This window comes from Mandrillus leucophaeus, unplaced genomic scaffold (genome assembly GCF_000951045.1).
Source record: "Mandrillus leucophaeus isolate KB7577 unplaced genomic scaffold, Mleu.le_1.0 Scaffold47, whole genome shotgun sequence".
In the NCBI taxonomy this organism is placed as follows: Eukaryota; Metazoa; Chordata; class Mammalia; order Primates; family Cercopithecidae; genus Mandrillus; species Mandrillus leucophaeus.
The window spans coordinates 2,264,492-2,287,685 of NW_012105031.1; the positions used below are offsets into that span (position 1 = coordinate 2,264,492).

The 23,194-nt window shown below is 33.9% G+C and overlaps 1 protein-coding gene across 1 annotated transcript in view; it reads right to left on the minus strand.

The window, feature by feature from the left end:
* The window catches only part of BRINP3 (bone morphogenetic protein/retinoic acid inducible neural-specific 3), a 462,204-nt gene that overhangs the window by 68,335 nt on the left and 370,675 nt on the right, over positions 1–23,194 (minus strand). The window contains exon 7 of the mRNA XM_011995077.1: positions 3,023–3,245. Coding sequence (XP_011850467.1) covers positions 3,023–3,245 — 223 coding nt within the window. The remainder of the gene's footprint in view (positions 1–3,022; positions 3,246–23,194) is intronic.

The following is a 23,194-nucleotide window of genomic DNA, read 5'->3' on the forward strand; positions in this document are numbered from 1 at the left end:
CCAATTAATGTGAGTACTTATTCACAGTGGGAACTGATATGGTAAGGCTGTGTTCCCAACCAAATCTCATCTTGAATTACCACGTATTGTGGAAGGAACCCTGTGGGAGGTAACTGAATCATGGGGCATGTCTTCCTCATGCTGTTCTTGTGATAGTGAATAAGTTTCACGAGATTTGATAGTTTTAAAAATGGGAGTTTCCCTGCACAAGTTCTCTCTCTTTGCCTGCTGCCACTCATGTAAGATGTGACTTGCTCCTCCTTGTCGTCTGCCATGATTGTGAGGCCTCCACCAGCTATGTGGAACTGTAATTCCATTAAACCTCTTTTTCTTCCGAGTCTCAGATATGTCTCTATCCTCAGCATAAAAATGGATTAATACAGGAACTAAACATTTGGTACTTATGGACATAAACATACTAAAGTAGACACTAGAGACTATTAGAGTGGAGGGAAAGTGAGGGGGGCAATTATTGAAAACCACTGGGTACTATGCTCATTACCTGGGTGATGGGATCAATCATACCTCAAACCTCAGTATCATGCAATATACCTATAAAACAATCATGTACATTTACCACCTGAATCTAAAATAAAAGTTGAAAAATTAAAAAGAAATTTTTATTCTCAAAAGGTGAAAATTCTCAAATTAATAACTTAAGTTTTTATTCCAAGGAACCAGAAAAAGAAAATGACATTAAACACATATCAAAGAGGGAAAAAATAATAGAATTGGTATGAGAAATGAAATAAAAACAAAAAAAGGACTATCAAGAAAACTAAAAGTTAGTGAAAAATAAAAATGAAGTTGAAAAACTTTTAGCTAAACTGATCACAAAGAAGGGGAGTGAGAGAAATTGAGAGAGAGAGAGAGAGAGAGAGAGAGAGAGAGAGAGAATAGAAGAGAAAAGACTGCCTAGGAAACTGAAAAGACACCTTAAAGAACAGAAGTAATTATTTGTATATCATACAACTGATAAGGAACTTGCAATCAGAACATATGAAGTCCTCTTTTTTTTTTCCTTCTTGTTTTTGAGACAGAGTCTCACTCTGTCACCCAGGTTGGAGTGCACTGGAGCGATTTTGGCTCACTGCAAGCTCCGCCTCCCAGGTTCACACCATTCTCTTGCCTCAGCCTCTCGAATAGCTGGGACTGTAGGCACCCGCCACCACGCCCGGCTAATTTTTTGTGTTTTTAGTAGAGACGAGGTTTCATCTTGTGTTAGCCAGGATGGTCTTGATTTCCTGACCTCGTGATCTGCCCGCCTCGGCCTCCCAAAGTGCTGGGATTACAGGCGTGAGCCACCGCGCCTGGCCATGAAGCCCTCTTACAACTCAATGTTCACGTTAAAAAAAAAAAATTGAAATCTGTGAAGGATTTAAATAGACATTTTTCCATAAAAGATATACAATGAACATGAAAAGATGTTCAAAACACATGAAAAGATGTTGAACATTGTCAGTCATCAGGGAAATTTAAATCAAACCCAAAATATATTATTTCATACTCACTTCGATGACTATAACCAAAATGACACAAAATCACAAGTGTTGAAGATAATGTGGAGAAACTGGAGCTGTTATTTATGACTGGTGAAAATATAAAATGGTGCAGCCACTGTGAAAAACTGTTTGGCAGCTTCTCAAAATGTTCAATATAGTTATCTCATGACTCAGCATTTCTCCACTTTGGTATATACCCCAGAAAACTGAAACCTATGTCCACATGAAAAAGTGTACATGAATGTTCATAGAAGCATTATTCATAATAGCTTAGAAGTACAACAACCCAAATTTTCATCACTTGATGAACAAAAACCCAATATATGGTATATGGTATACCCATACTACTGATGCTACAACATGGAAGAACCTGAAAGCAGTTTTTTAAGTGAAAGAAACTAGTCACAAAAGGCCATATATTGTATGATCCCATTTACAGATAATGTCCAAAATAGACAAATCTACAGAGACAAATAGTAGATTAGACAAATTTATAGAGATAAACAGCCTTGGACTGGGTGAGGGTTTATGAAGAGTAACTGTTAACTGGTAATACATTCCTTTTTGAGGCAATGCAAAGGACCTCACCTTAGATTGTTATGATATTTGGACAGGTTTTTTTTTTTTTTGTATACTAGACACCAATAAATTCTAAACAAACAAATAAACAAGCAAACACAAATCCAATGAGTTATTTTTAAATGAATGTTTAAAATTATGTACTAACCTTCAGGTTTTTTTTTTTTTTTCCCCCAGCAAAAGAAATCTATAATTACAGATTTCTCATCTTAATGATTTAAGCACCTAGTCAAAATTCAAGCATTTTATGTAAGAGATACTGGTACAAATGTATATTTCTTGTGATACTGTCCTATATTTTCCCGTAGCTTTTCGTTTTCAAACTGACCTCAAATAGATAAATACAACTTTTTATTACACTTACTGGTCAGTACATCCTAAAGTAGGAAATTCAAACACTGCTTCCCCAACTCAGTTCAGACACAAATAATTTAATTGTCTGTCATCATTCCTATTAAATTTTAGAAGCTTTCATAGTAATTTTCAGAAGTTTTTGTAGAATTAGGTTTATGGTTTTCTATATACTGGTTATAGAAAATATATCTTGAATTATTTTATTTGAAAATTACATATTGAGGAATTTCAATTTCTCATCCTGTTTATTTCCTAGGCTCACAATGTAACCATAGGACTTTGTGTTTTTCTGCTCACTGTAACGCAATTATTAGTTGGCTACAACACACAACAAATTAGAATGATTTCTTCATTTTGATAAGAAAAGAAAAAAAAAAGAAGTGCTAGTATATATTTTTCTCATTGTACGGTTCCTTTGAAAAATAACTATAATTTATTATTTGAGAAAATATATTGTTTTCAAATTATCTCTAATAATATATATTAAATCATGATTTGTATATTAACACACCTGCATTCAGAAAAATAAATAGAACTCACTTTCTCAACAGTAAACTTAATTGCTTACATTGCCACAAATGTCTTACCTTTGTCTTGGCAGGCTGATGAGGGGTTGTTTATGACACCTCTTGCTAAGGCTGAAAAGCTTGTGTACAATTTTCTGTGCCTTTAGGAAAAGTTGTTTCATGCTGATCTCCAGTTGTTCATAACGGCGCTGAAAATTAGAATCCATTGTCCACAAATGCATTATAGTAGATGTGTTGAGGAAATAATTCATAGGTAGCCTTTTCATAAATAACTTGAATTCATCTGAAAAATGTCAAAATTCAACACTTTAATTATGAAACAATTATTTTCCGTTTTTTGTAAACACATATGTCAATATTAAGAACAAATACATATGCACATATATGTCAAACTAAGAACAAATAAATACAGTGCATCATTTGTGAGTAATAGAATAGAAGATGGGTTTCTTAATAGAAGATGGGTTTTTAGAGGCTTTAGAATTATCTTCTTTGTTGTTCCCTTTAAAATAGAACTTTCACGAAAGAAGAAAACTAAAATAATTTGTGCTAAAGCAAACAGTTGGGACAGAAAGTTTAAGTTCAACTTAATTTTTCTGTGTGCTTCTTTTAATGGTTTTTCAGTGAACTTTCCTCAATACATAGTCATCATTAATCTGACTTTCATTTTTGGCATTGGTATTAATAATCCTTTGTGTACTTAAAAAGCTTTTCAGAAATTTTTATTAACTCAGAATAGAAAATATATAAAATTGCTACTAAATAATTTTATTAGTTTTTAAAGAAAAGCAAAAACCTTTTTAAATGTAAAATTTTGATTTTAAATATAAAATTATAATATTCAACTATGCACCCTAATTATAACTGATTTTATTTTTAGCCCTCTTTGTAACTGACTATATTCTAATTTGTTCTAACCATTTAAAAAATGAGTACATGCTAAAAAATATTGAAAATAATTTAAAGCTGAAATATTGTTTTTTGTTTTTGAGTCAATAATTGTGCTGTCTTTTCAAATGTGTGGTTTAACCAACATTAGGAATAAAAGTTGATGCTACACTAAAATAAATAATAATCAAGAAGATCTAATAAATATTTGGACACAAAAGATAGTTGAAATAATTGTCCAAAGGTGGAAACAACCAAATTGTTAATCAACAAATATGAGCAAACACAAAATGTGTTATACACATACAATAGAATATTATTCAGCCATAAAAATGAATAAAGTTCTGACACATGCTACAGCATGATGGACCTTTAAGATATTACAGTCAGCAAAATAAGCCAGACACAAAAGGAAAAATATATTGTATGATTTCCCTTTTATGAAATATAAATCCTGCGAAATGCAACTTTTTAACGATTCACAGTGAATTATATTCATTGACATTGGGTTTACTTTTCCTAGATCAAATAAGTAAAGAGTTCTGGCATCTTTCAGGCATTGAAGGAATAGACTTTTAACTGAAAAAAGAAGGAAAACTAAAGCAAAGTAACAGTACTTTTTATAGAAAAAAAAAAGAGAGAGAACATTGTATAGGACGTATCTGTCCAATATGCTTCAAACCATTTTTTTAAGTGAGCAGAGTGTAAATAACAGATGCTTTTTTTTTTCTTTTTTTTTTTTTTTTTTGAGATGGAGTTTTGCTTGTTACCCAGGCTGGAGTTCAATGGTGCCATCTCGGCTCACTGAAACCTCCACCTCCTAGGGTCAAGCAATTCTCCTACCTCAATCTCCCGAGTAGCTGTGATTACAGGTGCGTGCCACCATGCCCAGCTAATTTTTTGTAATTTTTTAGTAGAGATGGGGTTTCACTATGTTGGTCAGGCTGATCTTGAACTTCTGACCTCAGGTGATCCACCCACCTCTGCCTCCCAAAGTGCTGGGATTACAGGAGTGAGCCACTCCTCCTGGCCTATAATTCCAATTTGATAGTATCCTATATTTTATTTGGTCCCATTTGGATCTTTTGTGAAATTCCCTCTTTTGAATAAAGAGTTAATGCATGGAAATTGGAAAGCATTTCTTGGATTATTCACATAGCAGATGCCACTACTTTCAAAACTAATTACTCATTTCATTGTCATCTTTTACTTAAATAGTTTTGAAAATTCTTTATTGTATTGTAGATATACATATTTTAATTATGTTCATTGTTTGTTATAACAGTATTGGGAAGGGTTTGAAATTTGTACATTTTATTGAAGATGAATATTTTAAAATATATTTTTAACTGAACTAAAGTGAATATAACAATGTATGCCAGCTGAAAATTACCAGTATGTAATTCCTAAGAAATAGGGTTTTAACATGACACTTGAATAATTACTTCATTATGAAGTCATTAAGAGTCACTACTGTCACCCAAAACATTTATTGAACACCTGTTGTGCACAGAACATACAGATGTTTCAATCTATGACAAGTATGGATAAACCTGTCTTTTTATTTTAAAAAATAACTACTGATGTGCAATATTTTCAGATTTTAAAATAACATCTTCAGTATCTGAAATTCACTCTACTTAGAAGACCCCCAGAAATATTCCTGTGGATATCTTTTCTTTTATTGTTGGCAATTAGTAAAATTTATAATTATAGAATACAGAAATAAAATTTGAATGATGCATTAGAATTATAATATAAATCAACAATTTACATAACTACAGAAATAAACCACAATTGTTAGGGATGCCAGATAACATTTTACCTTATAGTAATTTCCAAAGCTATGTAGAAAATAAAGTATTGTTTGCTTTTAAAGTGGAAAATACACAATAGCCATACTTTTCGGGATACATAAATATGTCTGTAAAATAAAACAATTTAATACCATGTAAAATTACCTAGAAGAAACGAATCTAAAATTTCGGTAATTAGATTTTATTCTACAAATATCTCTGTGTTAAGTATGCATCAAGTGAGTACTTTTCATAGCATAATTTTGAGGACAATCAAGAAAGAACAAACTGCAAAAACAATAATAATGGGAATAAACATCATCTAAGCTGGCAGGAATTTATAGTCAGTCACAGTCTTCTTAAAACTTTTCACATGAAGCAAATAATAATACATAGGGAAATGTATTATATTAATGAATTCTGTGGAGGTAAATAGAATTAGGCTGGGTGACAACTTTCTAATAAATTATAGATGAATAAAGAGGCATGATGTTAACTCTCTGGACTACTACTACTTCTCCATTAAAATTGAGTAATTTTGAAAATAATTAAACAAGATTTGTTGTACTTTTATCCTTTTTCTGTCAATAGAAAATCTAGTTAACACTTGATACCTAATTAGCTAATTTTGAAACTAATAGCTATAAATATTAATTCAATTATTTATCCCAGTAATCCTTCATGCAAATTTTATTGGAGCAATTTTATATGCAAAACACAGGTAATACTTGGTTTCATAACTGTTGGCAAAAAGTTTTATTAACACTACTATAATACACAGTTATCTTATGTGTGTATATCTTTTACTTTATTTCCATGCTTTGCAATTGAATTAAACAGATGAGAGTGGGGAAGTGAAAATTTTGGGGATATTAAAGAATCAGACTCAGATACATACTATCCTGACTGGAATTTTTACCCTTACTAATAAACATAAAAATACTTTGACAAATGCATTTGATTGTGTACTTTCAAATGTTCAGAACCTCTATTCAGAACTGCTTTAGAATATATTTTCAAGGATATTATAAAGCATTCTAAATTTTCTAGAGTTTTGAGGGTATATAATTTACTTCCCGAATTATGTAAAACATTAATCAAGTTTTCATTATTTGGAAATAAGTTCTTGAGTTATAAATCAACTAAAATAACTCAAAACAGAAGCTGCTGCCATTTGTAAGTAGGACTATGAATTGGGAGTATTGAAAGAGGAAACTTGTGCTTGCTTTTATGATTGTTATTAATTCATATTATTGTGCTAATCATATTACAATTTATATTACTGTTGTGAATACATATAAAATATAAGCACAATACTACAGAATTATCAATATGCCAAGTATGTATCTTATGTTTCAGACATTGATTTTTTATTTCTTATTTTTTAGAGACAAGATTTCACTCTATTGCCCAGGCTGAAGTAGAGTGGCATGATCATAGCTCATTGTAACCTTGAACTCTTGGGCTCAAGCAATTCTCCAGTCTCGTCTGCTCCAGCAGGTAGGATTACATGCCTGGCTAATATTTTATCTTTTTTTTTTTTTTTGGTAGACATGGGGTCTTACCGTATTGCACAGGCTCAAGCAATCCTCCCATCTCGCCAACCCAAAACACTGGGATTTCAGGTATGACCTACAGTGTCTGGCCTCAGACATTTAAATAAAATGCCACTATCTAATTACTTGTTAACATGTGGTAAAACTCTACTGGCTCACATTTTATGTGCGTGTGTTTTAAAATCAATGTACATATTGGTATAATTAAAGTATTTCAGTAGAAATGACAATGCAATATGGATGATAAATTTATTATGAAAGCATAGCAACAGTTTCACAACAATAGAAAAATACATAATATCTAACAAAAATGAAGGATACATAATAGCTAACAAAAATACATAATATATATGTTAAAAAAGGATGTTCACAGGGCACCTAAAATAAAAGGAGAAATAGAAAATAGGACAAAAACGTATGTCCGACATATATATAAAGAATCCATGCAAACATTTGTTTTTACACAGAAAAAAAAAAGATCATTTCTAATTTTATATTACCAATCCAATGACTTTAAACTCATTTCTTCTACTTATGTTTGTGAACATAGGATTTCTTGGAAAATAATACGTGCTCATAACAAAACCTAGTAACACAAACTTTTTGTAAGCAATAAACTAAAAAAAAAACAAACAAAAGATTACTTTCTTACACTAAATGCAAACTTTGGGCCTTTCTATACATGAACACATAGCAAGTATGCTCTGTTTCATTGGCTGGGTTTTTATTTGTTTTTTTGTGTGTGTGTGTGTGTGTGTGTTTTGTTGTTGTTTAGTCTAAAATTGGTTTAGACTCAATACTAAGTACTAACTCCAAAGGTGACAAATAAATATGAAACTACGTTTTCAATGTTACTGCCCAACCAGAACACCCTCTAATAAAGCTATTTCTTGTTCCTTGAGAACCACATTTTCCTGTAATATGAGTTCCTCTGTCTTCTGATTTTCAGTGGCAAAAAAAAAAAAAAAAAAAAAAAAAAAAAAGAAAATCTAGCAAATAAGTTAATCAAAAACCTTGACACTATACAAATACTGGCTTTAAGTCAGTAAGATACAAAATTGGCAAGATATGAAAGAAGAGGGAATATGAGTGAGAGGAAAGACTCATGGCAAGAAAAGTTGAGACAAAGAAATTCCAGGCAATTAGTGTCCTGAATAGCAGAAAGTTACCAAGGGCTAAAATGACATCTGCTCCTCCAGGGAGCACTACTAATACACGAATTTTGACCCACACTATAACCCTTACTAGAATTGGTTGCTTTTTATTTTTGCAAACTTTTTTTCTCCTAACATTTCTAAGGGACTATTTCCATGATTTGTATTGGTTTCAAAATTTCCCAACATCTACAGTAAATCACTGATACGACTTTGAGTGGCCACACATCATTGTAAGTCTATTCAAACCATTCTATAAGCAGTGGGTATAGAGTTTACACTGAAATTGACAAAATACTATAATGCTGCATAAAGTAAATGGCAAGCCTGTTCAATAACTTGTGAACTGGCCAATTTTATGAGACAACAAAGCGATGGGTACATGAGGATATAAATCAGAAACAGATTCTAATTCCTTAGTAGCTGCCTAGAAATAAGGTATGCCCTTTCTATTTTATTTTTCTCTGAAAGATGCATCATGTTTTATATTAAAGCATTTCGATACATCAAGCCAATTAATCTGTCCCTCATCAGGTTGCCCTGTTTATGACCCCATTCAGCTGTCTGAGAAATTACTTAAATACAGCCTTATCTCTTAGAAGCTGGAAAACCCAGGTCCTTACTGTCCTAGTGTCCTTGCAGCTACAGAGGGAGTGGGTGTATCATTTAAACTAGAAGTAACAGGTGTATCACCCAGATTTTGATCTTAACTTGTTAATGCAGAGATAAAGAGGGTGCCTAGAGAAATTTTCTCAGTAGACAATGTTTGCAGTAGTAATGACAGTGGTTAGTTGGTTAATTCAATATGGTGTTCATTGCAGTTAGCAGTGTTGATCTCACTAAGTATGTCTTATGCTTTTTTTTTTTTTTTCTCTTTTTTTTATTAGAAGGAGTCTCACTCTGATACTCAGGCTGGAGTCCAGTGGCGGTGATTTCAGCTCACTACAACCTCCGCCCCCAGGATTCAAGTGACTCTCACCCCTCAACCTCTCAAGTAGCTGGGATTACAGGCACTTGCCAGCACACCCAGCTAATTTTTTATATTTTTAGTAGAGATGGGGATTCACCATGTTGGCCAGGCTGGCCTTGAAGTCCTGAGCTCGGGTGATCTGCCTGCCTCAGACTCCCAAAGTGTTGAGATTACAGGCGTGAGCCATTGTGCCAGGCCTATGAAAAATTTGTTACTGTTTCCTGTGTAGCACATGGGTAGGTTTCCCTACTTTTTGTGGTGATTTGATGTGCCATCCAGAATCCCTTTATCCAATTTTGGATGTGTCATCCAAAATCCCTGAATTTATCTGATTAAGTGAGCTAGAGCCTGTTTGTCTTACTTACATTGAAGAATCTGGGCTTATACAGGTACAGATACCAGAAGTGGTTTGATAAAAGCTTCTAAAGAAAATTGAGAGCATATGTGGTTTGTTTCCTACTGACTGGGACAAAAACCTTTATAAATCTATACTAGTATTAAGAGTGGAATTTTGACAACAGAAATTCCACCTCTGCCCACCTATAATGAAGTGTGTGTTGCAGAAATGACATTTGGAACCATATGCCTGCATATAATTGAATGAAGAGCATGAAAAATTCAAAGACTTTGGGTAAGTTTACTACTAATAGAGATGGTTTGCTTAAAGCACCCCAATTCCTACCCATTGAAAGTACAGAATGAATGTAAGACTTTCAAAGACTGCACTAAATAAATCTTTTACCTCTTGCAGCTGTAGGGTTTCAAAACAAACTTTGACCTCAAGATTGAATTTAAATTCCTTTCAGATCTGTTATGTTAAAGTTATGAAGAACCATGATCGGAGAGGCATGGGAACTTCAGAACTGAAAGGTAGATAAGTGGGATGACTAGAATTGATTCAAAATAATCTAAAGCATGAACTTTTGCTTTCCTGCCCCTGTGAAGTCAATTCTTATGCCCATCATGCCCCAGGGGAGCTTATTAAAAATATTCTAAGAGAAGGATGATTTTCCAAGAGACTATCAAGTATTTGCTCATTTTTTTTTTTATTGGAGGAAAAAGCATTAAATGCATTGGTAAAAAGAATGCTAGTATCTCTGAGTAATGTATTGACAGTTGTCTATAGGATAGGGACATCAGAGTAAAAATTGGTGCGAAATCAGTTCAGCTCTGACTTCAATGAAGATATAATTGCCCTCTGTACTGAGGCCCAATAGCAACTATTAGCCATCAGAGTCACAGTGAACATAGGTATTGTAATACACAGAAAGTTCAATGTGCTACTTACAAATGTTTAACCTGTAGAAATTTTAGGGTTTACTAATCAGATAATGCCCCTTGACAAATACATGACCAGTGCCTTGAGGTCCTATTTAACTTGTATCAAAAAAACAAAACAAAACAAAACAAAACAAAACAAAAAAACACAAAACAAAACAAAAACAAACAAACAAAAAAAGACATAGGTCTGGCAACAAAGGCCTGGTTGAAGTCATCATGAAAAGAAAGCTGTCCTATCAAATTCTCAGCCCTGAATAATTCCTGAATCATTTCTAAAACCAGATGTCTTGTATCACAGGTTACTAAGTAGGGCAAATATTCAACTTGAATAGTGAATGATAATTTCTGGGGCTCTGGTATACTACAATACTCTGGAAATCAGAGTGTGGTCTTATAAAAATCAGGTAATAAATTCAATTTCCCCTATATGCTCTTCTCATTAAGCCAATAAGGACTGTAACCCATAAGATGTTTCCAATTATTCGAGTTTCCAATTATAGTTTCCAATTATTCGAGTAAAAAATTGTAATAGAAGAACATTGACTTCATAAGCTATTATGGAGTAAGATCAATTAAGGCAAAAATACAAAGTGAGACTTCCTGTTTCTGCTAAAAGTATAAATCTAGAGTCACACTGTTTGTTTTTCATGCTTGACACAATTACAGGAATTTGGGTTGCATGCAGTACTTGAAAATTGTGAAGAGAGTATTCATATTCCATCTCCAATTAACTCAATATGTTGGCTAAAGCTTCACCATAGAATCATTCTAATTAAAACTGCTATTCCTGATGTGGTAGCTTTACCAGTGGCATGATTCTTGGCACTGGGGATAATGCTTCCTCTCTGGTATAAATTGTTTTCTCTATAACTGTAAACAGAGAATATCAGGAATAATTTTTCTTTCACATGTCAGTCACAAGAGTTAAACACTCTCATTGTATTCTGGGGTTAGGTAGTTTCTCAGCATCTGTGCTACAATTTATTTTACAAGGATGTAGATCATCTCACTGTGCCACAGGACATATTTTGTTAATGACATACTACTGAAAAATATGAAATGTGAAATATGTAAAAAAACACAAGTAGCAGGTATTCTAGCTTCTGGCCCATACCTTAGGTGTGCATGAGGACTGAAAATAAATGTTATTTATATTGAGAGTCTGGTGATTGTGTGCACATTTGGATATCCTCTTCCAAATGAAGAACAAATGACTGCTTCTTCATATCTCCTTAATAAGAAAGATGTACAAATCTTGGAAGTTGCATAAAATGATTTATCTGGTGACATTATTGATAATGATGGCTTCAGTGATCTGTATTAGTGTGGCAGATGTGCCACCTGCAATACTTTTGCTCCTTGATAACCTCAAGAGATGACTTCCGCTATTGTGATTTCAGGCTTGTTCCTGGCATAGCATCTGAGCCAGTGTCTCCAATCCTCTTGTTGATTCTGTGAACTATCCAATCCAATGTCTTTGAATAAATTCCTTTCTGCTGCAGTCAGATTCTGTTCTTACAAGAAGGCTGACTGATACAGTTAACTGAGGCCTCAAGGGCAATTATAGTTTGTAGTTCAACAAGATTTTAACAAATACTTGTGGAATGGCTACTGTGTACCAGTCACTGTGCCAGTTCAGTGTTAAAACCATAGTAATAATAATTATTATTGTTATAATAATGGCAACTTTATCAGGAATTTTTTGTTGAAATTATATAATTACTACGAAAAATTAATAAAATGTTTTTCATATAATTAGTGATAAATAACTTAGTTATTATTTTTCTTCTATAATTTAGTGTTTCCATATGTGCTGTGTTCAGCACATTACATAGATTATCCCATTTAATCCTTACAGCAGTCCTAGGAGGTGGGTACTACTATAATCTACATTTTGCTGATGAGAAAATTTCCCTAAGCAAGTTTCAGCAAGCTGTTCAAAGTGACACAGTTATTAATTAAAGCCCAGAGCAAATCAAGTCTGAAAAAAGCAAGGCTCCTGCTTTAATAAATATAAATTCTTGTAGAGTTGACAGGAAAATAAAACTATTATTCCCTACACTTAAAGAGCGCTTTTGTTTGGTAGACTTTTCATAAACATTATCACATTCAATCTCGTAATAACCATGAGGTAGGACAGTCTGCTTTTGTTGAGATGTGGTGTGAAATGAATTTGAATTATAGGATTATTGACATACCAACCTGTGAGAGAAAAAAATAGGAAAATAATAGACCTGAGGAAAAGGAGAAATAATTTTATATTTCTCTGAGGGTCAGACAGTGTTTTATTTTTCTTTGTATTTTCCATTTCCAAAAGCATAAGACAGCATATTACATATACTATGAATTAAGTATCCATTTCTTAAATGTTGTAACCAATTAACAAGTTCCAGAAGGAAGTGACTGAACCTAAATATAAACATATAAAGAATAGTTTATGTGGAAAAGCAGTTAGAGCTTAGTCATATAAAACGTGAAGCCAGTTTTTGTATCTTATGGACCACGAATAACTCACGTGGGTAAAAAACAGTTGAAATAAGATATGTTTTACAGTTCTAAGCCTTAATACTAATATGAACACAGAGAATTCAGGTTGAAAGCAAAAGTGCAAGATAAAAACCTAGATACATTTCTTAACTTATGGATGAGAAAATGTCAAATGAAGTTTAGGTGGAAAAATTACAATGTGTGTAAATTGCAGATTGATGACTTATTAGTCAAAATATCCTGCAATAACCTGTGATCATTGGTTATAAGCAAAATTAGTAGTACATATTCATGACTACAAACAAAATTTACATTCAGCACCTTTTAAGTCTTAAGCATTCTTATAGGCCCTTAACACTCTTAACTCTGTATCTTAGTTATAGCTGTAATGTCTGCTGTACTGAAACAATGACCATGACTTAGATATGTTGAGTAAATTTTTCCAAGTGTGATGCCTGATACGTAATGCCTGGAGAAAAGCTGCTGAACACACAAGCAATATTTGTCTATGAGACTGAAATTCAAATGAAACCATGTACCCACTGGCAGATGAGGAATCCAGAAATAGAGTGAAGTGGTGAGAGATAATCTCAGAGGAGGGATTTTCCCCCTAGCCTAAGTGGTCGGTGTAGTTGACCAGATGCCACCCACAGTTCCCTGTTTCTTTACTGGACATAAAGAAATCAGCATACATGCACAAGCATATTGTTGTTTTTGATTGTTTGATTGCTTGCACTAAATAGCCAAAGGTATGTTGATCCACATCTAATGGAGAGAGAATTGGTGGAAAACACTTCACACCCTTTAAAGAGCAAGTAATGATACCTTCAAGGAAAAATACCCTTTCTTTTCAACAGGAAAGGCACTTGCTTGCCACTACTCTCCTCTGATAGGCCAGTTGTTAATTTTTGCAGCAGCTTTTAATTCCTTTTCACCAGTCAATGTAAATGGAGGACAAATGAGTTTAGTGATTTCCTTATGAATAAAGATCTACAGAAAAGTTGAATTAGTACTTAAACTAAGAAATTTCATCCATAATTTGTCTTTCATATTATGTTGCTACTGAAGTGTTATATACATTAAATGAAAATGTATAATTATTAAAGTAATACTAATTCACATATTATTTAACTATTAGGAAAGTTAAGAACAAACATAAAATATATTATCTACTAGCCACATCAAGTATCTCTACACACAACTAGGAAGAATGGGAAACCTGTCAGTTATTTTGCTCTATGACATTCAGCTATAATCTGATTTTTAAAAATGTTGTCTTCTTGCCACACTCAGTGGCTCACGCAAGTAATCCCAATACTTTGGGAGGCCAAGGCAGGAGAATTGCTCGACATCAGAGGTTTGAGACCAGCTGGTACAACATAGTAAGACCCCAACTCTCTCTCTCTCTCTATTTTTTTAATTAGCCAGTTGTCGCTGTAGTCCCAACTACTCAGGAGGCTGAGGTGAGAGAATCATCTAACCCTAGGAGTTTGAGTTTACAGTGAGTTATGATTGCACCACTGCACTCCAACTGGGTGACAGAGCAAGATCCCATCTCAAAAATAAATTTAAAACAGTCTTTTTTTCTTGCAGTAGTTTTACATATAATGGAACTGCCTACCAGATGAAAAATAAAAACAATATGATTAAATTTTTAATAAGTCAATATCAGTGATTTGGGTGACAAATAAATGGGGATAACTCCTTATATATGAGTTAAATTTACCCTCAAATATTTAAATATTGACTTTTATGTAATGAGGGATGTTATACTCTTTATTTTTATCATGTTATGTTTATAAATGATTTACCATGTTTCTTAGTTGTTGAAGACATTTTTCCTCTGGATTGAATTAACCAAATGTGCTGTTTCTTATACTCTTCCATGTATTTTTCATGTTACTTAAATTTGTCAGAAAATGAACTTTATTGAATAAAAACTATGTGTGCTGTTTCTAATTGGTCATGTTTAGTTTATTGATTTCAAATTAAAACATCTCAGACCGTGGCATTAATAATTTACAGATAATCGGCAGCTGTGCTAACTTGTTTATTATGAACTTGGCACCATTGCCAATAGTCTGAAGCTGCTAAGTTTCTCCCCAAACCCCCCTCCCTGGGAAATTCCAGTTTAGACTTTATCAGTGAGAAAAAGTCATGTGGGATATGGAAGGCTGACAGGAAGTGGAAGCCATCATTCTCAGAAGTTTATGATCATGAACACATGACAATCGAACATAGTCTTTCCCAAAATGCAGTGATATGGTGGCTCCCACGAACAGACACAACAGCTTCCACAGAAATGGCAGCATGCCCAGACATAGCAGCTTCCAAATACCTCCCCAAGGTTTCCACTTCACAGTGGCCAGATGCATGCAACCTCCTGGACCTGTCTACAAACTAGGTTTTCTATCCATGCCAGGGCTTTGAGATTAAGTGGATTAAGAATGTTTCTCCAGTTTTCTTTCTACCTTCTTCCTTTCCTTCATCTTCTCTACATCTTCATGTGAGCGCTAATTCCCATTTAAAACCCCTTGTTTCTATCATACTTTTGGTTATTTTACTTTCCTGTTTAAAAACAGATGAACAAATCAAGTAATGCAGCTGCGGCTAGTTTTCTATTACACACATTCTTCACTCATTACAACCGGAACACTGATTCTGTTGTGGACAGCAATGGATCCAGATATAAAACTACTTGCAGCATCTGGTGTATACATAGCAACCATCTGGCCAATGAGACAAAAGCAAGAATCTGTATGTGGGGGAAGGAATGTATTCATGGCTAATGTTTTCAGTTTAAGATTTAGATCTTGTCCTTATTCCTCATTGAGCTTTCCTGTGTCCTTTGGGGTAAAATGTAGACCCAAAGCTGGAGCAGCCGCATTGTAACCATAAGGAAAAAGTCAAGAGAAAGGGAGATACAGCAATCTTCATCTCCTCACACCCTTGAAGCAGCATTGGCACCACCACTTCACTACTGCCACATGCAGATAGTTGTCATTGAAAATGAGAAAGAAAGAGCAAGAATGGAAGTCTTTAAAGCAATAATTCCTAAACTGCTTATCTCAAGAGCCCTTTACATTCTTAGAAATTACTGAAGACTCCAAAGAGTTTTTGTTTGTGAAGATATTTTATAGGCATGTATGATATTAAATATGTATTTATTAATGTAAACCATTTCATATAAGTAACATATTTTATAAGTGAAATACACATAAATAACACATTTTTGTGAATGTAACTATATTTCCTCCCTCTCTCATTTTTTTTGTGAGATTAGCATTGTTTCAAATTTGGCAAACCTCTTTAATGTCTGGCATAAAAGAAAACATCTGACTTCTCATATCTGCTTCTGTATTCAATTTTCCACAGTATTACACACCATGTAGATTCTAGACCTCTCCTCTGTACACTCGTTAGAGAATAAAAATAAAAATTGAATGAAACAACATCTCTATTTTATTATAATAAAAGGCTTGATCTTGTGGACTTCCTGAAAGTATCTAAGGGACCAGCAGATTTCTCCTGATACATGTTGAGAAGTACGGCTGCAAAGAATAATAAAATAATCACCTTTCATGTTTGTAAGTCACTTAATAATTTACACGTTACTTCAGTTAAAATCCTCATTAGTCCTATGAAGTAAGTAAGAGTAGCTCTGCTCTGTTGACTCCCTTTTATTGTCAAGGGAACTTAGCTTCAAAGTGGTAACATTGTCTCCAACATCTAAGTTGATACCTATTCTGCCTCATCATTAATGTGTCTTATTTTCCACTATGTAGTTCTCTGTGGAAAGTAATATTGAAGGGATGGATAGAAAAAATATAAAACTGAAAAATGTAGTTCTTCTGAGTATATAGATACATACGTATATACACACACACACATACACACACATGCACATGTACATTGGATTATAAACACATAAATATGATATATATGAGATATTATATATGTTAGCCTGTCTATATGTAAAAACGGCAAAACTCGAAGTTTACATATTTTGTTTAGAATTTAATAATATGTACCAATTTTTAAAAATATCTGTATAGTTTTATATATAATAGCATTGAAATAATATAATAAAAAGCAGCACCAATTTCATAGTATTTATAGTATGCTACCTAATCAAAGAAAAGGGAACTTGTGATATTCCTAAGAGTTTAATATGTAATGTTTCATTTTTCAAACCACCCAGCATAATAAGGAGAAAATCATATGTTAGCTCATATTTAACAGCTGTGGATCCTCTTAACAATCTAGCTTTTTTTCTACAGATTGTCTTGGAATTTCATGAGGTAGATAAACAAAACTTTGGCAGTTATGCAATTTTTTTCCCCTGAAATATGCCACCACATATTAAAATTGAGGAATCATATTTATTCTATATGCTGTATAGGTGAGCTTTTCTGACCATTGCTCTGGAAATCATCATTACTATCCTTTGTGGAGAACCCTGAGAGCCAGTCATAAAAGTTATAAATGATACTGCATGGCCTGAGAGCCTGATGCTTTGTAGACTCCTGGCATTGTGTATCAGAAAAGTGTTCTAATAATAAAATCATGGCAATATTATTCCTTTCTCACAACAATATTTTTAGTAGTAATCTAGGCAATAAATGTAATAGCAGGTCTAACACCACTGGCAATATTAAATTGAAATAGCAAATTGCAAAGCGAGCAAAATTGTTATCAGAGGGATTGATCTAGAGTAGAACCAATATTTTTAGCTTCCAAATAAATGTTCAGTAAAATAATGCTTCACTATTGTGCAAACATTATAATAGTGATTTACCAAAAATACATTACTTAAAAGAGTCTTGTGTTCTTTCATCGACTGGGGCACAATAAAAAGAACTAAAATGAAAATACAGCTATTTTTACGTTCCAATGAGTTATAGTTGTTCACAACACATTACTTAACTCATCCTAAAAACTAGACTCTCAATTTCCAGGAATGTTATTTTTATTTACATTGGAGACCATGGAAACATTAGACCTTACCCAGAAATGTTGCTGCTTCTCTGTACAAGCATACACAGTCAATGGGTTTAGAAATGATTCTTAATATGTTAAAAACTAAAAATTTCTTGATGTTATTGTATATTTAAAAAGAATTCATTATTATATATGTTTTACTCCTTGTAGGACATGAAAAGCATAACAGAAATCTGTCATCTATCTACCTATCTATCTATCTATCTGTCATATATCAACATCTGTCACATTTCTTGTAACTTTCTGGAGATGCTACATTTTGCTGAAGTAACACAACATCACTTAGATGATTAAAACAATTTATTTCTTTCTCACATTACATGTCTTAGTGAATCAGTGTTGGGCTCTGCAGGATCTTGAATCATGGAGGCTCTATATTCTAACTGCACGCCCTGGAACATGAGGCCTTCCTGGTTATCACAGCAGGGGAAGAGAGTAACATGTTTTTGTTTTGTTTTGTTTTTTAACTGCCTCAGCCGGTAAATGATGCCCTTTACTTGAATTCACCCTTTATTTTTCAGAACTTAACACGTTGCACCATCTAACTACAAGAAAGCTAGAAAAAAATAAAAGAGTGAGTATAATAATTGGTGGGCATTCTGTCTCACCCTGATGATATCAAATATTCCTTTCCTCTCATTGTTCCACATAAAGAACATACCACACACTTCCCTGGGAAAGATGACCCAACTGTCCCATCACTGTATCAAATGCAAAGGCCAAGTTTGTTGAGAAATGTGGGCTAGTGTTAATCAATTTCAGATATGGCTCCAATTGGCCTGCAAGTTGATTATAATATAAAATTTAAAAGATGAATTATTTGCCTCCAATACCAATATTAATGTTGGAGGAATAGAATAACCATAATAAACATAACCCTTGTAAACGACACAAATGGGAGATACAAAGTCACTATTAGCAGCCATCCTGAAACCCTGTGTGACAGGTACATGAAAAGTACCTTGGAAGTGGATTTAACCAAAATTTGTAATTAATTTAACAATCAAAAAAACTTGAAAATAGCTTTACTTTCTGGGTGGTTCTTTTTAATCATGGCCCTTTACTAACAACCCCACTTCCAGTTATTTTGCAGATACAGTTCTTGGATCTGCTACATTTCTTTACCTTTTTTTCCTCTCTGCTTCTCTTAAACTTAAAGGGACTGGCTATGTTAAAGTTTTCAAGGTTTTAAATGGAGACCACACCCTTATTGTGATCTTTTGCAGAACATGTGTCCCTTAGGCTTTCTCATTCTTACTTTTACTGCTCGGGGTCAAGAAGCAGTTAGCTCTTTTAACTCTGGAGGAATGAAATCTCTGACTTTGTCTGTTTCATGTACCAGAGAGCTCATCTCTTTCTTTTAACGCATGGCCAAACACAGCCATTAGTCATCAACCCAAAACACAAAGGCTTTGCTTCTCAACCTCTTTCTATGGAGCTAAAATTGCATGAGGCAGATGGCCTCCCTTGCAAGTAACTGCAGATGACAGTATTACCACAGGATAACATGAGGTGACAGATTTTTTTGCTACATCTCCAATTGAGTACTAGGCCAAAATCATGGTTTTGCTTGTTGGTTTGTCATGGAAGCACCTCCACTTCTTCTTTTTTTTTCTTTTTTTTTTTTGAGACGGAGTCTCGCTCTGTCGCCAAGGCTGGAGTGCAGAGGCGAGGTCTCCTCTCACTGCAAACTCCGCCTCCTGGATTCACGCCATTCTCCCGCCTCAGTCTCCTGAGTAGCTGGGACTGCAGGCGCCCGCCACCACGCCTGCATAATTTCTTTTTTCTTTTTCTTTTTTCTTTTGTATTTTGAGTAGAGACGAGTTTTCATCATGTTAGCCAGGATCTCCTGGCCTTGTGATCCGCCCACCTCGGCCTCCCAAAGTGCTGGGGATTACAGGTGTGAGCCACCGCGCCCGGCCCGGAAGCACCCACTTCTAGCACAATTTCTGTAGTAGTCAGGAAAGAACAGATTATGTAGTGATAAAAAAAAATCTAAATGTCTTATTTAAACAAATAAGGTAAAATAGGTTACCATATTATGGAAAAAGAGAAAGAGCATGTATTGTTAGCAAACTCTACAATCCGATATTTACAATACTAATACCCCATAAGCTCTAAAAATGGAACCAAAATTTGTAATTAATTTGACAATCAAGGATAATTTTACCTAAGTTCTCTTGGGAATAAATCTTTCCTAATGCATTATGATGCAATGTCAAACAAATTGGAATGTTATATATCACATGCATTGCAGTTGGCCCTCCTTAACTGTGTTCCACATCTGGGGATTTAACTAGCTACAGGTGGAAAATAGAAAATTTAAAAAATGGTTGCGTCTGTACTGTTCACATACACACTTTTTTCTTGTAATTGTTCCTATACAATACAGTATAACAATTATTCACATAGCATTAGGTTGTATTAAGTATTATAAATAATCTAGAGATGATTTATAGCTTATAAGAGGAATTGGGTTAGATATATGCAAATATTATGCCATTTATATAAGAGACTTAAGCATTCATGTATTTTGGTATTTTTCAGAGTCCTGGAACCCCTGGATACCAAGACACTGTATTTGCATCATATTTTCATTCTAAAAGATTAAATATTATTAATTCTGTAACACATTTTTCCCAAGGGTTTTGCAGGTAGTATAATTTCTAAATCATGTAGAAAGATAGGATATCATAGATGACTGCTTTGGTACACAATATGTTTCTCTGTATTTATTATGTTTGTATTTTTAACTCATCTGCCTTTCAATATATGTTGATTTTTCTTTCTGAATATTAGTTTATGTTGTTGTTATTATTGTTAGTGTTATAACCATTTGCAGTTTAAATATACTTAACCAGTACAACTGTTTTTGTATAAGCTAGTTGTAATGCCACACTTTGCAAATGCACGTTTTCGCCAATCAAAACTTCAATGTTTTATTACTGTATAGGATCTAGAAGAGTAGAAAAAGCAATCTAAGGGATTAGGTAAAAATGTTGATGCTAAAAACCTAAATACTGGTTCTATGTATTTACTGCTTGCTGATGAAGATTAATCACATCTCAGAGCATACATGACTGTTTTGCCAGCAGAGTGATAGAAATTGCAGTCCATTTTTCTTACAGCCTCTACCCATCACTTACATAAGTACCTATAAATATACAGGCAACCACTATAGAGAAGAAAGGAAACAGACTTGCTAGAAAAGAAATATTAAACAAATTGGGTGAGTTAAATGATAAAACAATATCTGAGTAATGAAAAAACTCAAGAGAAATTGAAGAACGATAAGGGAGGTAATGCATTTAAATTCAGTAGGTTTTATTTTATACAGAATTATTTGAAATATTTCCATGAATGAAATTTGATTATCAGCTTGATAGAAATAACAGTATATTCTAAACTGAGCAGACATCAGTAGAATTAGATCACGCCTACCTTTCTCCTTTCTTTTATTACAATGTCAGCATAATATTTAAAATGTCTCAGCAAACTCTTTCCTTCATAACTTTAATAAGTAGATTTGCCAGGTGCAGCACTAGCAGGAGGCCCATAATATATTTAAGTTGGAAAATGAGGCAATTATATTTCAAAGTTCTGATTGGCTACATTTTAATTTCAGAACTATGAGATGAACTGATTTAGCTAGTGGCTTTCTGGAGAAATCTCCCACATCTGCACCTGTTCATTTTATTAAAACAGAAACACCTTGCCAGGGGTGAGAAAAAGATATTGGTCACAGAAACAATGACAGCTTGGTCCCTCTGCTTTTACTATTGATTACATTTCTTGACAGTCACATGGGAAGTTAATTACTAGGAGGCAATTAACACTCTTGAAAAATAATGAAGAAAACATAATTATATTGAGAACCCCAAAAGACTGTTTGTAATCCTAAACGTGATATTCCCAGGTCTCTTTGTATAGCTTTGTCAACTGAGGTCTTGACTTTCCTTTCTTTCTACACTATTTTGTCAACCCAGTCTCTGTTCTTAACAAAAAGCAGTAATTATTAATGCTCTATTTTCTTATTTTAAATTATTAAAATGAATACTGAATTTTCATCAGTCTAATTAAAATTCTCCAAGGAATCTCTCAATGAAAACAAGATAAAATTTGTTTTGCATATAAAGTGAACAATCTTTCCAGTAAAATACATCTGCTGTGAGAAATAGTTAGGACACTTTATCTACTCTCACCTTGTGATCAGTTAAATTTATTTTTTCCCCTTTCTCCATTATGGGATAGTGGCTCAATGAACAGACTCTCAAGCTGAGCTATTTAGGCTTTAGTCTCTGCACTGTCACTCAGCAACCATCTGACTTAAGAGACAGTTCTTTGTCCTATCTGTGACATAGTTTCCTTTTCTGTAAAGTGGAATAATGTTGGGTTTGTACTACTCATTTTGCTAATTTTATCTTGAATGAGTTCACGTGGTACTCCTGGTAATGTCGGCCCTCCTTTTCCCTAATCTTTACCGCTGTGGTGACATAAGAAGGGTTGATGCCATTTGCTTTTTCTTCCGCAAATAACCCAACATGCCTTTTACCTGGGGACAGGAGAAAATAATTTTTCTGTACACAAAAGGGAAAGAGCACCTGCCTACGGCCTACTTGAAAGGGTCTAATGGGCCTAAATCCTAATTTTACCTGTTTGGTATATTAATGAAATCTCTCTAGGAACCAGACAACTCCATGTGTCTCACATTTTACATTACAGTTTCACAACCTAGAGGTGTATCCAAATTCAGAACCTTCAAACGTGCACTTCTGTAGATATAGCTGTTATAGTCTTTCTGGCACTTTGGGGTTTAAGCATGAAACTGAGTGTGAGCTACAACTATGTGGACTTCTCGTGGTGATAAAATACGTTTTAGTATCCTTTTAGATCAGAGAAATTCATTTCCAAAATAGGGAAAAATGCTATAGATATACTACTTATGGTACATTTTTAGGATAATAAGATGTTTTACAGGAACGTTAAGAAATCGAGGGAAGCAGCCGGGCGCGGTGGCTCACGCCTGTAATCCTAGCACTTTGGGAGGCCGAGGCGGGCGGATCACAAGGTCAGGAGATCGAGACCACGGTGAAACCCCG